General features: G+C 53.2%; 2 protein-coding genes across 2 annotated transcripts; both read right to left on the bottom strand.

Moving 5' to 3' along the window:
* Positions 1–712: 712 nt before the first annotated feature.
* Positions 713–2,370, bottom strand: LOC128827379 (probable G-protein coupled receptor 33). The gene is made up of 2 exons (XM_054011228.1): positions 2,350–2,370; positions 713–1,765 (listed from the first exon to the last, which is right to left on the bottom strand). The coding sequence occupies exons 1-2, from the start codon at positions 2,353–2,355 to the stop codon at positions 713–715; spliced, it is 1,059 nt and encodes a 352-aa protein (XP_053867203.1). The 5' UTR covers positions 2,356–2,370.
* An 11,230-nt stretch (positions 2,371–13,600) lies between these two features.
* Positions 13,601–14,626, bottom strand: LOC128826855 (probable G-protein coupled receptor 33). Its single transcript, XM_054010362.1, has one exon. It carries the CDS (start codon positions 14,624–14,626, stop codon positions 13,601–13,603), a length of 1,026 nt encoding a protein of 341 aa, XP_053866337.1.
* Between the last annotated feature and the right edge of the window lie 230 nt (positions 14,627–14,856).

Here is a 14,856-nt window from a genome sequence, read left to right as displayed (position 1 = left end):
TTTGTTCCCGGTTGTGCCACTGGACTTAGCAAAGTTTCCACTGGGTGACCTTGGCCAAGCTACTTCCCCACTCTGTGTTTCAGTTTACCGATTTGTAAAAACTGGAAGACTGCTACTGATCTGCTTGCTAAAGTTCTTAGAGATCTACTCATGACAAGCACTAGAGAAGAGCAAGATATCACTATAGTAATACAGAGACTCTTCTATAATATACTACACCTAATGGATTTTAAACCATTTGGTAATCTAGAACCCCATTGAGACTTTTAGCAAACAATCTTGAACCTGTTGGATTCTATGTGGTTTGAAAACACTCTAGAATCCAGTGATGTCTTAGATCCAGTCGGGAATCTAGAACCCGTAGACTTTCACTTTGAACACATTAAGATGCTTACAATAAATGAGATTCCAGAGCCAGTTAGTGATGCAGAATCCAAGAGAGTCAATTAGGTGCAAACACATTGAGACATCTAAAACAAACAAGATTCTGTACCTGGCTACTATCTGGTGCCATTGATGATGCATTGAGTTTGAAAAAATGGAGTGACCTAGAATGCATGCAATTCTGGAGAAAGCACGGAATCTAGAATCCAGGGATATTGCAGGGTTTATGAACAGTTAGATACCTGGAGCCCATTAGGATTGAGAACCATCAGGAATCTAGGGACAAAAGGGATGCCAAGTTTTCAACTCTCCCTAAGTCTGGCCATCTTCAGGTCATCTCCTGTTTTGTGTTCTCGACTTCTGACCCTTGTCTTCCACTAGACTCGGGGACACCGCTGCCGAAATCGTCAACAAAAGCCGCTTTGACTAGAGTGACAAGAGATGTCCTGAAGACCTGCCAGAATTTCTCCCCCATAAAGAGGTAGAGGATGGGGCTAAAGCAGGTGTTGAAGCTGCATGAGAAGGTGTAAATGACCAAGAGAGGGCCTGTCACTAACTCTGTCTCCTCCTTTTTGTAGAGCTTCAAGCCATAGTAGAGGTGGTAGGGCAGCCAGCCAAGGAAGAAGGAAACCACTGCGGTCACCATGACTTTGAAGGGCTTCCCAGCCCATGCCAGCCTCTTCTCCTTCATCTTCAGCCCAACGCGGACATAGCATCCCATGATGGTGCAGAAAGGCAGCAGGAAGCCCAGCAGGAACTCGACCATGAAGAAAGCCTGGTGGACCCGTCTGCTCAGCTCCTCCGTCTCGGCTCCATTCCAGTCTCTGGAGAGCGTGTAATTATTGATGCAGATGATCCTGCTCCCGTCCATCTCGCGGATCTCCCGGAAAGCCAGGTAGGGAGTGCTGAGAACAAAGGAGGTCAGCCACACACCCACAACCAGCTTCCGAGCCCGGGGCATGGTGCGGTGATTCCGGGACCAGATGGGATGGTGAGTGAGGGTGTAGCGGTCCAGGCTGATGAGGGTGATAAGGAAGGCAGAGGTGAACATACCCACAGAGATGAAGGTGTAGAGGAGCTTGCACATGGATTTGCCGAAGACCCAGTGTAAATCCATGAGGAGGTAGACAATGAAGAAGGGGATCATCAGGGTGAAGAGGAAGTAGCAGAAGACCAGGGAGAGGAACCAGAGGGTGGTCACCGTCTTCCTCATCTTCAGTCCCAGCACCCACAGGTACAACCCGTTCCCCAGCACACCCACCAGGAAGGTGGGAAAGAACACTGCAGAGACCAGGTGAGCGGGGCTGACAGCTGCTGAGGTAGGGCTGGAATTCACCCTAGTGGTTGGTGGGAGAGTCGTGCTCCCTTGGTCCATGGTGCCCTGGGGAGAGACAGAAGAGGGGTTAGAAGGGACAACAGTGGAGGGGAAAGGGTAGAATGGAAGAGGTGGAATGAAGCAACAAGAGAGGGGGTTAGGAATGCACTATTGGAGAGAACCTAGCTGGGCACCCTCTGGTCCTCCAGAATATCCAGGCTGGGTATTCTCAGCAACTGGGCTATAGCTGGTGGAACTTAGTTCTACAAGGTAGAACTATGGGCAGCAGAGGAGGAAAAGAGGGACAGCAGATGTGGGAGGAGTGGGGAAGGGAACAGTTTTGTAGGTCAAATACACAGCAGTAATCAGGATGTTGGGCTGGCTCGGGGGGGGTGGGAGGAATGGGGCACAGGGCCTTTCCCCCTAGCACATGCCAGCTCTAATCTGTCTCCAGGGCAGGGACTGGCTGGCTCAGGGAGGTGGGGATCGGTGTTGTTGACTCCAATCATGCAGGAGTTGGTGATGGTGGAAGTCACTGCTACAAACTGGAAAAAGCCACCCTACCCCAAACCTGTCTTCTGAGCTCATCTGCCTGTCATAGGAATTGCTGCTACACCCTAACTTGTGAGAATGGGCAGGGTCCTTCTCACCCTCATTATAACACAGGAAGCCTCTATCCACTGACCTACTTCTCTGCCCCACAGCCGTGTTGCCAGCCCTGCACAATGTGTTCTAACCTAATTGACTCTCTTGGATTCTGCATTACTAGCTGGATTTGAAATCTCATTTCTTGTAATCCTCTCAATGTGTTCAAAGTCTATGAGTTCTAGATTCCCAACTGGGTCTTTGACCTCTGGGTTCTTACCTCTGCCTGGGACTGCGCCTCCCATGGCCTTGTTAGATTAGCATTTGTTCTGCTCTGCAGAATGGCCTAATGGTTAGCAGAAGGGGGGTAGCAGCCAGAACTCCTGGGTTCAATCCTTGGCTCTTGGAATGGGGTGCAGGGATGGTGTAGTAGTAATTTTCTTCTATAGTATAGAAGAATCCCTCTGCCCATCGTCTCGACTAACCTGGGCAGTGCAGGACCCAGCACAGAGAGAGACGTGGATGGTGCGTATTTGCTCAGGAAAGCGCCCGTGAGTCTGTCCCCAGCACCCCTGAGCCCTCCCCTGTGTGTTGAGTTCACTCTCCTTAACTCTGTGTCTTCTACATGCTGCACCCCCACCGGCTCTCTGAGATCCACAAGCTGCAAACCATGAACGGAAATGATCATCGGACACTGTCTTAGCAGCAAAATCACCTACGCAACAGCCATTTCTTTAAAACTAGCCCCCCACTCCCCTCCCAGAGCCTGGCACAGAACCCAGGATTCCTAGCTCCCCCCCACCTCTCTAACGCACTAGATGCTTGTCCAGCAGCTCATCTATTGAGCCGTGCCCCCATGAAGAGGAAGGGCCTGTATTTTGCACAAGTTCTTTCCTGACAGGGGCTGCACCACGACCCAGAGATAACCCAGCACTGTTAGCTCACAACAAATGCTGGGTCAGAAATGATGCAACTCCCAGCTGAGGAGTGGGGGGCGGGTCTAGTGGTTTGGAGTTTGGGGAAAGGGGTCACTGGGAGCTAGGATTCCTGGGGTCTGTCCTCAGCTCTGGGAGGGGGGTGGGGTCTAGGGGTTAGAGCAGGTCAATAGCAATGAGGGGTCCAGTGTTATCTACATGTTGTGGGTACTTCCCTGGGTGAGAAAACTCATGTGAAATGTTGCCCCTTCCTGTTCTAGATAAAATCTCAGTCACACCCAGCCCTCCCCAGAGTGTTCGTTACTGTATCTATTCGGTTCTGGGAAGTGGGCTCTGAAGGACCCCCCCCCAGCCTAAGGGGAGGAGCTACATGACTGGAAACCAAATGATTTCGGGGGACAACTAATGAAATAACAGGGACAGGAGTGCGGTCAAAGGGTCAAAAGAAGGGAGCTTGATGGGGACACCAAGCAGAGAACCCAGGACAGCGCCCACTGCTCCTCGAAGGCATCAAGGGAGCCAGCGGAAGCCGCCCAGATGAACTCTGCCTGGATACGTGAATGGATAGAGGATCAGAAACAGGCCCCACAGTCACAGGAGACCCCATCGGCCAACCTCCTCTCCCTGCTTTTATAGATGGCCGTTTTAGCCAGGGCCAGGAGGAGGTTGACCAGGAGGTCCCGTGACTTTGTGGGGCCACAGATAGGGAGTGCATAGAGAAGGAGGTGAGGGGAAAAGTGCGGCCAGAAATGTAACAGAATATTCGTGAGGAGCCGGAATAGGGGCTGCAACCTGGTGCACTCCAAGTAAACATGCGCAAGAGTCTCCCTTATGCCGCAGAAGGGCCAGGTGTTCGGGACAGGGGTAAACCGCGCCAAATACGTGCCCATGCTCACGGCCCATGAAGGAGCCACCAGCTGATATCCCCGGCGGGCCTCGGGACCAGGGTGGAGTATAGGCTGGCCCACCGGGGTGTTCATTACTGTAACGGGGTGGCTCCCCGCTCCAGCCCTGACAGGGTTAAAACCAGCCCTGGGAGAGGGCTGAAGGGCTGGGAGAACATCACAGGCTGAGTGGGAAGTAGGCTCAGCTGGCCCTTAAAGGCTTGAGCCAGGAGCTCACGCAGGGAGTCTCTCTCTGTGTTCAGAGAGAGAAGGGCCTGGCTGTAGGGAGCTCAACCAAGTGCCTAGAGTGGAGCAGGGCTGGGGAAAGGCCAAGGGATCCGGGGAGCTTCAGCCTAGGAAAGCCCCAGGCTGCAGGCCTAGGGTGACGCACACTTGGGTTGCAGGAGGCAGTCCATGGATAGGGAAGGCAGAGGCAGCAGGTCCAGAGCTAGGGGTGAGGGATGAGTGGCTGGTCTGTGATGAGTGGCTGATACATTGCAGTCTGCCCCAGTGAACGGGGGCTAAGTGGTGACTGGCAGTAGCCAAGACTGAGGTGAGGTGGGGATAGGGGGTGGGGGTTCCCCTGGGAGGGGAGACCCTGAGATTGAGGTTACTGCCAGAGGGGCAGCACCCCAGAGAAGGGGCACCAGGGTCCTGGGAGGGACATGGGGCCAGCGGTAAGGCAGATCACTGGCCTGCAGAGGGTGCTCTGACAGTTGGAGAGCTAATTCCTGAGATGACCAGCAGGAGGCGCCGCAGGGGCGAGTCCAGCATTGTTCCAGTTTCACGGGCCCCATCCTCAGAGCTCCCCGACAGGAACCCAATGCTACTGGGAAAACAGCCCCCAACAGCATGAGACACGAGACCAAGATGGAATTCTGAGGAGAATGGGGTCTAATGGTTAGATTGGGAGGGGGAAGGGGCTGGGAGCCAGGATTCCTGGGTACTATCCCTGGCCATGGGAGGGAAGTAAGTCTAATGGTTAGAGCAGGGTACTGAGAACTAGGACTCCTGGGTTCTGTCCCTGTCTCGGGGAGAAGAGTGGGCTCCCATGGTCAAGGTAGGGTTGCAAGCCAGGACTCGTGCGTTCTATCCTGAATTCTGTGTGGAGAGTGGGGTCCAGTGAGATAGATCGGGGGGTATGGGTGTTGGGAGCCAGGATTCCTGGTTTTCCCTGTATCGGGCTGGGGGACTTGCCAGGTTGTGCATGGAGGAGAATGAAATGCAGGGGTTGTCAGTGCTAGAGCTCCACACTTCTGTCTCTCTCTCCCTCTTCTCCAATCCCCTTTGTGTTCTTCCCGCACCTCCTTAGGGTCTCATGACCCCTCCGCATTCCCAACCAGCCAGAACCCTCATGGCCCCTTTGCCTTCCCTGCTGGCCTGGCCCCTCCACCTCTCCAGCCAGCCCGGCCCTGCTGCTTTCTGAGCCGGTGTAGCCCCTCACGGCCCTGCCGCTTTCTGAGCTGGCCCGGCCCCTCATGGCACCTCTGCCTTTCCAGCCAGCCCAGCCCCTCACCCCTAGCTTTTCTCTAGTGCTTTTCCTCAGTAGATCTCAATGTATTTTACCAAGGAGGTCAGTAGCAGTGTCCTGGTTATTACAAATGGGGAAACTGAGGCACAGAGTATGGCAGTAACTTGGCCAAGGTCACCCAGATGGCCAGTGACAGAGTCAGGAATAGTACCAAGGTCTCCTGAGACCTAGTTCCTGGTCTCTATCTACCCTGCCTCCCTAGACAGTGAGCTCTCTTGTGCAGGGACTCACTTTCTACTCTGTGTTTGTACAGCACCTTGCACGGCAGGGCCAGGGACCACGACTGGGGCTCCCAGAACTACCTGAAATAAAATCCAATAATCTATCCCGGGTGTTACTTGAACTACATAGATTCAAGGTTTGTGTGGAGGCTCTGAAATACTTTACAACCACTGTGTGACCCACTCACTGGGATATTTAGTGTGTGCAGGTTTTGGCTTATGAGGAAAACAAGCTGGCAGAATAAAGAGCGGCTTTTGCTCACATAAATTTGTTAGTCTCTGAGGTGCCACAAGGACTCCTCATTGTTTTTCCTAATACAGACTAACACGGCTACCACTGTGAAACCTGTCTCACTACTAGGTCAGGTGGTCTTGTCACCTGATACTAAACATTACCTGGGACTTCTTGTAACTTTCCACTGGAAGGGAAGGGGGGGTCAAATTTGGGAAACAAAGGATTCCTGCCTTCTGTAAATCTTAAGGGTGGGGAGGAAGACAAATGTGACTCCTCCTCTCCACGGCCTGCCTCCTCAAGAAAAAAGACTGTGAAAGCCATCTGAAGGGAAGGCGAGGGGTGGGGAGGGTAGTCCACACTGAGACAGGGGTCCAGTCTGAAAAGAAATATAACTGGAACTCTGAAGCACAGAAACTTTGCAACTGGCCTAAAATAACGTTTAGGATAAGAAATTACATGTTGTAACATGTTTCTTAAGTATATTGAGCTTACCTTGTGTACTTTGTTTTATTTGCTCATTAATCTGCTTTGTTCTGTCTGTTATCTCTTATATTCACTTAAAATTCACCTTGGGTAGTTAATAAACTTATTTCTTGTTTAGAATATAACCCTGGGTGTACAATTCATAATTGAAATGTGTGTTGGGGGGAAGAGGCTGCCATACCTTTGTCCACATTGAGGGAGGAGGCAGATTTCATAATATACCTTTGGGTCTGAACTGCAAGGGAGATGGACTCCTGAGTGTTGGGGAAGTCCCTTAAGATGAACCTTCCCCAAACTGATCTTAGTGTCTGTTTTGTTCTGCAGTTTGGTGTGGCCCTGCCTGTGTGTGCTGGAGAAAGCTTAATAGCTTGGCTCAGCAAGACAGATAAAAAGGGTGCCCAGGTTGGCATAACAGGCAGGCTCAGTGATATCTCAGCACATCTGGTGGCATCCTAAGGGGGGCAGCCAGTCACACTGTGCATCTAGGGAAGGTCCCAGCTCTGGAAGGAGGGTTACTTGGAGATTTATGGCACAAGTCTCTTACGCAAAGGGCCAAGGGCTGGAGATCTAAGTTTGCCAAAATGGCTGGTCATGCTTGGAGTTTCAAGGTTTTGGGTGTCTCTGTGAGTGGTCTGATGTGCAGAAACTGTTGAGCACCCTCCTTGTGGAAAATCAGGTCTCTTTAAGGGTGCTTAGTAGGTAAACATCACAAAAACTAGAAGCACAAAAAAATGCCAAATTTCTTGGGGAAACGAAGCCTAAAAGTCAATAGGGCAATGGAGTGAACAGGCCAGATCCTCAGCTGGTGTAAATCCATGTGTGTCTGACTTCATTTCAGAACTCTTGAGTAATTCTACTGCCTCGGGGGGGGGGGGAGTGAGGTCTGCTGGGTTAGAGCAGGGGATGCCAGGAATCAGGACTCCTGGGGTCTATCCCTGGCTCTGGCAGGGAAGTGGGGTGGTTAGGGTAGGTGGGGAACAAAACAAGGATTCCTGCATTCTCTACGTTTTGCCAGTGCATCAAATTGTGAACTGAATCCTGTGAAAGGCTGCCTCCTCTTGGTCTAGCTAACCCCCACCCCCAGTAATGCCCAGCCCTGCTGAGACACCTCACAAACAGCAGGTTGGATGTGCTAAGATGAATGAGACAACATCAGACTCCTCATCTATAGGTGCAAAGACTAAGCACAGTGCCTGTGGTCTCCCCACCCCACCCTTGTCAGCACAAAGCGCAGTCCCTGTGTTTCTCGTTGAAGATTTCCTGTGCTAGCTACAGCCTGCAGAGGTGTGAACTGCCGGTAAGCCAAAGTACAAACACTTTAGTAGTGGAACAACTTTTGAAATATTTCTGTACCAGTCCCTGCCCTCATTTAATAGCCGAGTTCAGGGGCTGTCCATGCTCTGCATTTCATGAAGGACTGAGCCTTCAGTTTTGCCCTGGCTCTGCACCAAGAACATCCTCACAATCTGAAAATGAGAAACAAGCTCATATTTTGGGGAGAAGGGCTGAATGCTGGGAGCTCCTTGACCCAACGCTCCCAAATTTGCCACAGAAACCCCACCCCAGCCTCCGTTGCAGAGTGCAGTTTTTCAACGCAGTTGCCCTACACACAGGGGTGTCCGTGCAATTTGGATATTATGAGAAGCTCACATGCCGGGAACTGCATTTCATGAACTCCCCAACCAAACGGTCACCCTTTTCCCCAGCAGACTCCAGCACAGCACATGAGACCTTTCCCCACTAGGAGGCTCTGGCTCTGATCTGGCTTCAGGGCCTGGGACTAGCTGGTTCAGGGAGGTGGAGAGCAGTGGTGTTGACTCCTATCATGCAGGAGCTGGGGCCAGTGGAACTCTCTGCTACAAGGTGGGAAAAAAAAGCCATCCCTCCCCCACCCTGTCTCTTGTACTCATCTGCCTGTCACAGGAACTGCTGCAACACTCTGACTCGAGAGAGCGTGCAGGGTAGGGTTACCATACGTCCGGATTTTCCCGGACATGTCCGGCTTTTGGGGGTTCAAATCCCCGTCCGGGGGGAAATCCCCAAAAGCCGGGCATGTCCGGGAAAATCGGGAGGGAGGGATGGAGGGCTCGGGCGGGGCCTCTTTGGCCGGGCCGGTGCGGGGCCGGGCCGGGGTCGCGGGGCCGGGGGCATGGTGCCGGGCCAGGCGCGGGGCCGGGCGGGGAGCCGGGGGCGCGGTGCCGGGCCGGGAGCCGGGCGGTGCGCCGGGCCGCGGGCCGGGGTAGCGGGGGGGTGCGCGGGGCCGCGAGCCGGGCCGAGGTAGCGGGGGGGTGCGCGGGGCCGCGAGCCGGGCCGGGGTAGCGGGGGGTGCGCCGGGCCGCGGGGCCGGGCGGGGAGCCGGTCCGGGGTAGCGGGGGGGTGCGCCTGGCCGCGGGGCCGGGCGGGGAGCCGGTCCAGGGTAGCGGGGGGGGTGCGCGGGGCCGCGAGCCGGTCCGGGGTAGCGGGGGGGGGGTGCGCCGGGCCGCGGGGCCAGGCGGGGAGCCGGTCCAGGGTAGCGGGGGGGTGCGCCGGGCTGCGGGGCCGGGCGGGGAGCCGGTCCGGGGTAGCGGGGGGGTGCGCCTGGCCGCGGGGCCGGGCGGGGAGCCGGTCCGGGGTAGCGGGGGGGTGCGCCGGGCCGCGGGGCTGGGCGGGGAGCCGGGGGTGCGCGGGGCCGCGGGCCGGTCCGGGGTCGCGGGGCCGGGCCGCCAGGGGGTGCGCTGGGCCGCGGGGCCGGGAGCTGGTCCGGGATAGCGGGGGGGGTGCGCTGGGCCGCCGGGGGCCGGCAGTGCTGGGCGGGCTGGGGGTGGTCGGCCGGGGCTGGCACCCCAGGGCCCGAGCCGACCCAGGCTGGCGCCGCCGGGGGGCCAGCCTGGGCCGCGCCTGCTCCCCCCACACCCCCCCTTACCAGCTTCAGGCTTCCCGCGAATTTAATATTCGCAGGAAGCAGGGGAGGGGGCGGAGACTTTGGGGAGGGGGCGGAGTTGGGGAGGGGGCGTGGGCGGGGCTGGGGGCGGGGCCGGGGCCCCGTGGAGTGTCCTCCATTTGGAGGCACCAAATATGGTAACCCTAGTGCAGGGTCCTTCTCACCCTCATTGTAACACAGGAAGGCCTCAATCCACCAAGCTGCTCCTCTGCCCCTCAGCCATGCTGCAGCTCTGAACCAGGGACCTCTGTGCTATTGTCTCTGTCTGGGACTGCCTCCCCCACAGCCTTGTTAACATGGTGTCCTCTGTGCCCTGCAGGCTGGCCTTATGGTTACGGCAGGGGAGACTGTGAGAGAGGACTCCTGGTATCTATTCCTGGCTCTGGCAGGTGAGACAGATCTAGTGGGTCATAGCTGCAGTGGCTGGGAAGCAGGATTCCTGGGCTGTGGGAGGGTCGGGGGTTCCTGTGGCTTAGAGCTTGGTAATGGGGAACACCTCATCTGATTAACATGAAACAAAAGAGGAAAATTCACCCAGACAGACCCCACCTACTACTTCTGTCTATTGAGACCCCATGTTAACCCCATTAATACCCAGTGCCAGGGAGTCCCACTGGTTTGCCTTCATAATAGCAAATGTCTGTGGCATCTAGGTAGGATTAACAAAGAAATCCCCCTTCAGACCCAACGAGGAGCCTCTGCCCTTTGTCTTGACTCACCTGGGCAGCACAGGACCCAGCGCAGAGAGAGACTCGGATGGTGTGTGTTTCCGCAGCAGCAAAGTGTGTGAGTCTGTGTTGTCCTGTGTGTTGAGGTCACTCCCCTTAACTCTGTGTCTTCTACACGCTCCTCCTCCACCTGATCTCTGAGATGGAGAAGCTGCAAACCATGAATGGAAATGATCATTCAGACACTGTCTTAGCAAAGAAACCACCTAAGAAACAGCCATTGCTTTAAAACAAGCTCCCACTCCCCTGCCAGAGCCCGGGATAGAACTCAGGAGCTCTGGTTCCCAGCCCCCCACTTTCTCTAACCCACTAGACCCCACTCCCCTCCTGCATCTGGGGTGAGAACTGAGATGTCCTCTGTCACCCCACCCCTGCTCTGACCACTACCCCGAGGCCTCAGCAGGGAGCAAGAGTCCTTCAGTCCCAGGCCTGCAGCAGGGGTCCGGGTGCTGGGGCTTCCCCCAACCAATCCGGCGCTTCTGTTGGGGAGTGGTGTCGGGAGCAGTGTCAGGACGCGAGGATTTTCCCTACCTTGCCAACCCAGCACTTCTGCCAGGGCTCTGGGATTTCTGCTGGCGTGGGGCGTCCATTTCTCCAGGGGCCCCCAATTGGCCAGAGCCCCTAGGCATGGACCCCATTGGTCCATTGGATAATCCACTACTTCCCAGACAAGCTCCTGAGACCGGTCAGGTGTGGAGGGCCAGGGATGCACAGAAATGTGGGGTCCAGCAGTACCACCTCGGAAAATATCAACTCCACCTGCCACGCATTGGAGGGATGGCGTGTCCAAAGGGACTAAAGCTTCAACGGGGCTTTGAAAGAGGCACATGCCCCAGAGATGTGTCCATGGCAGCTGGCATGAGTGTGGCTGGGCTGTTGCCCTGGAGTTGGATGTGAGTGTGCAAAGAGGAAAGGGCTGTTGGATTCAGGGGGGTGCTTGCAACCACGTGTTGCAGACCTGAGCTCAGAACTGCCCTAGAACCGTTAGAAATGCCATGCAGCCCGGCGTTCAAAATTGTTGGTGATGGAGAAACTGGTTTGGTCTTCTTTAGTCTTTATCATCTTTTGGATCTGCCGGCCCCCAGCCTTGCCCAAGGTTTTGTAACTTGGCTGGAGCTTGCAAGTGAGATCTTCACAGTTACTGTGACGTGTGACCAGAGGTGCCTAGGGCAGCCCACACTGAAAATGCCAAGGTCAGGGCAGGCTGCATTAAGGAGAGCAGTTTATCCCAAAACTGGGGGTTAATACAGTAGTTAGATTCACCAACCAGTCAAAAGCTGTGCTCCTGATCCCCCACACTGGTTTTCAAGAAGCCAAGAAAAAAGAAAGAAATCACACAGCCCCCTTTATTGCATTCCAATCTAGGCTCCCAATCAGCAAATAGGTCCAGTAAAGTGAGAAGTTACTTAAAACTCTATTCATTATACAAAATGCTCTTCAGATCCCCAAACGCCCAGCCTCATTACCAGATCAATATTGGTTTGGATTTTTCCCAAAAATACCATACTGTCAACCAATCCTTTAGCATCTAAAATCTAAGTTTTTACTATAAACAAAAAGAAAAGAACAAGCAGAGTTTTGTTAAATGGTCGAAGCAATCAGATACACACAGAGACTTCAAAGTCCATTTATCACTGGTGAGTTTGCTGGCTTGTAAAGTCCCTCTGGAACTCACCCAAAGCTTGAATGGGTCATTCAGGCCTTTGTTCAGAGCTGCAGTTTGTACAGAAGTTTCTCCAGAGGTCAAAAACAGGATTGAAGACAAAATGGAGAAGATGCAGCTGCCGTCTTATATCCTGTATATATCCTCTGTCCCAAACACAAGTTCCCAGCATTTGGGTATGGAGAAGGTCTTGGAGTTCCCTGTCCCCAGCCATGTCCCTACAAGTCCTGCTGACTCAGAGGCATAGCCCCTGGCTTCTCTCAACGGGTTTACTGTACAGCCGATTGCCCTTGATGGGCCATCGAACAGACTAGGCAGTGCTAATGCCAATCTGTCTGGGGGTGTCACACAGATACACAGCACAAATTGGAGATATCAATATACCACACATTTTTCTAACTCAAATTCAAACATGACACATACATATAACCAAGCTTACCATATTTAGCAAATCATACCTTATCCACTGACACCTTACATGGCATATCTGGTATGATTCATGCAACTTCGCAATATTGGTATCCATAATATTATGAATGGTCACCTACATTCTATACAGCACCACAGTTACTAGCTCGCACGTTGCCTCTTCACCACCCTGAATTTTCATAGGCAGGTGGTTTCTCTGGAGCTGCTCTTCATTCTGCTGGCTTGTTTTCCTTACCAGCTGCTGTTAAACTAAGCCAGAAACTCCCCACACAAAATATCCTAGTGAGCGAATCACACAGTGTTTGTAAATTATGTCAGAGATGTCCCACAAAATGTACAGAATTTATGTAGTTCAAGGAATGCCTGGGAATGAGAATTTATTATTAGTTTTTATTTCGGTAGTACTGGGAACCCCCATCCTGGCCCAAGATCCCGCTGTGCTAGGCTCTGTACAAACACAGAGCAAAAAGACAGTCCCTGTCCCAGAGAGCTCACAATCTAAGGAAATTCATGGATAGAGACCTGGGCTGGGAGACAGCTGACATGGGTTTGTTCCCGGTTTTGCCACTGGACTTAGCAAAGTTTCCACTGGGTGACCTTGGCCAAGCTACTTCCCCAATCTGTACCTCAGTTTCTCCATTTCTAAAAACTGAAAGACTGCTAATGATCTCCTTGCTAAAGTTCTTTGAGATCTACTGATTACAAATACTGGAAAAGAGCTAGATATCACTATTGTACTACACAGACTCTTCTATAATATACTATGCCTAATGGATTTTAAACCATTTGGAAATCTAGAACCCCAAGGAGACTTTTACCAAACAATCTGGAATCTGTTGGGTTCTATGTGGTTTGAAAACACTCTAGAATCCAGTGATGTTATAGATACAGTCTGGAATTTGGAACCAATAGACATTCACTTTGAACACACTGAGAGGCTTATAAGAAATGAGATTCCAGAGCCAGCTAGTGATGCAGAATCCAAGAGAGTCAATTAGGTTAGACTACATTGAGAGATCTAAAACAAACAAGTTTTTGGAGCTGGCTACTAATCTGGTGCCATTGATGACCCATTGAGTTTGAAAAAAAAAATGAATGACCGAGAACACATGGAATTCTGGAGAGAGCAGGGAATCTAGAATCCAGGGACACAGCAGGGTTTATGAACAGTCAGGTACCTGGAACCTATTAGGATTTAGAACATCACGAATCTAGAAAGAAATGGGATACCAAATTTTCAACTCTCCCTAAGTCTGGGCATCTTCAGGCCATCACCTGTTTTGTGTTCTAGCCTTCTGACCCCTGTCCTCCACTAGACTCCAGGACACCGCTGCCAAGATCATCGACAAAAGCCGCCTTGACCAGAGTGAGAAGAGACGTCCTGAATACCTGCCAGAACTTCTCCCCCACAAAGATGTAGAGGATGGGGGTGAAGCAAGCATTGAAGCAGGACATGAAGATGTAAATGACAAAGAGGGCACCAATCAACGTCTCTGGCACATCCTTCTTGTAGAGCTTCAAGGCATGGTAGAGGTGGTAGGGCAGCCAGCCAAGGAAGAAGGAAACCACCGTGGTCACAATGACTTTGAAGGGCTTCCCAGCCCATGCCAGCTTCTTCTCCTTCATCTTCATCACAACGCAGATATAACATCCCGTGATGGTGCAGAAGGGCAGCAGAAAGCCCAGCAGGAACCGGACTGTAAAAATGGCCAGGTGGACCCGTCTGCCCATGTCCTTCATCTTGGCTCCATTCCAGTCTCTGGAAAGAGCGTAATTATTCTTGCAGGTGATCCTGTCCCCGTCCTCCATCCGGGTCTCCCGGAAAGCCAGGTAGGGAGTGCTGAGAACGAAGGAAGCCAGCCAAATGCCCACAACCAGCTTCCTAGCCCGGGACATGGTGCGGTGATTCCGGGACCAGATGGGATGGTGAGTGAGAGTGTAGCGGTCCAGGCTGATGAGGGTGACATGGAAGACAATGGAGAACATGCCCACGGAGATGCAGGTGTTGAGGATCTTGCACATGGCCATGCCAAAGACCCAGTGTAAACCCATGAGGAGGGAGATGATGAAGAAGGGGATCAGCAGGGTGAGGAGGAGGTAAGAGGAGACCAGGGACAGGAACCAGAGAGTGGTCACCGTCCTCCTCATCTTCAGTCCCAGCACCCACAGGTACAACCCATTCCCCACCACACCCACCAGGAAGGTGGGGAAGAGCAACACTGCAGAGGCCAGGTAAGTGGCATTCAAACCTGCTGGGTTTTGGCTGGAATTCACCCCAGTGGTTGGTGGGAGAGTCGTGTTGCCTTGGTCCATGATGCCCTGGGGAGAGACAGAAGAGGGGTTGGAAGGGATGACAGTGGAGGGGAAAGGGGAGAGTGGAAGAGGAGGAATCAAGAAATAACAGAGGGGGTTAGGAACACACTATTGGACAGGACTTAGGTGGGCACCCTCTTGTCCTCCAGAAAATCCAGACTGGGTATTTTCAGCAACTGGGCTATAGCCGGTGGAACTCACTGCTACAAGGTAGAACTATGGGCAGCAGA

This window comes from Malaclemys terrapin, chromosome 21 (genome assembly GCF_027887155.1).
Source record: "Malaclemys terrapin pileata isolate rMalTer1 chromosome 21, rMalTer1.hap1, whole genome shotgun sequence".
NCBI lineage: Eukaryota > Metazoa > Chordata > Testudines > Emydidae > Malaclemys > Malaclemys terrapin.
This window is presented reverse-complemented; position numbering and strand designations above follow the sequence as displayed.

Bases quoted from the DNA above. Each gene is read 5' to 3' on its own strand.
- LOC128826855 (XM_054010362.1), bottom strand. From the start codon at position 14,626: ATGGACCAAGGCAACACGACTCTCCCACCAACCACTGGGGTGAATTCC.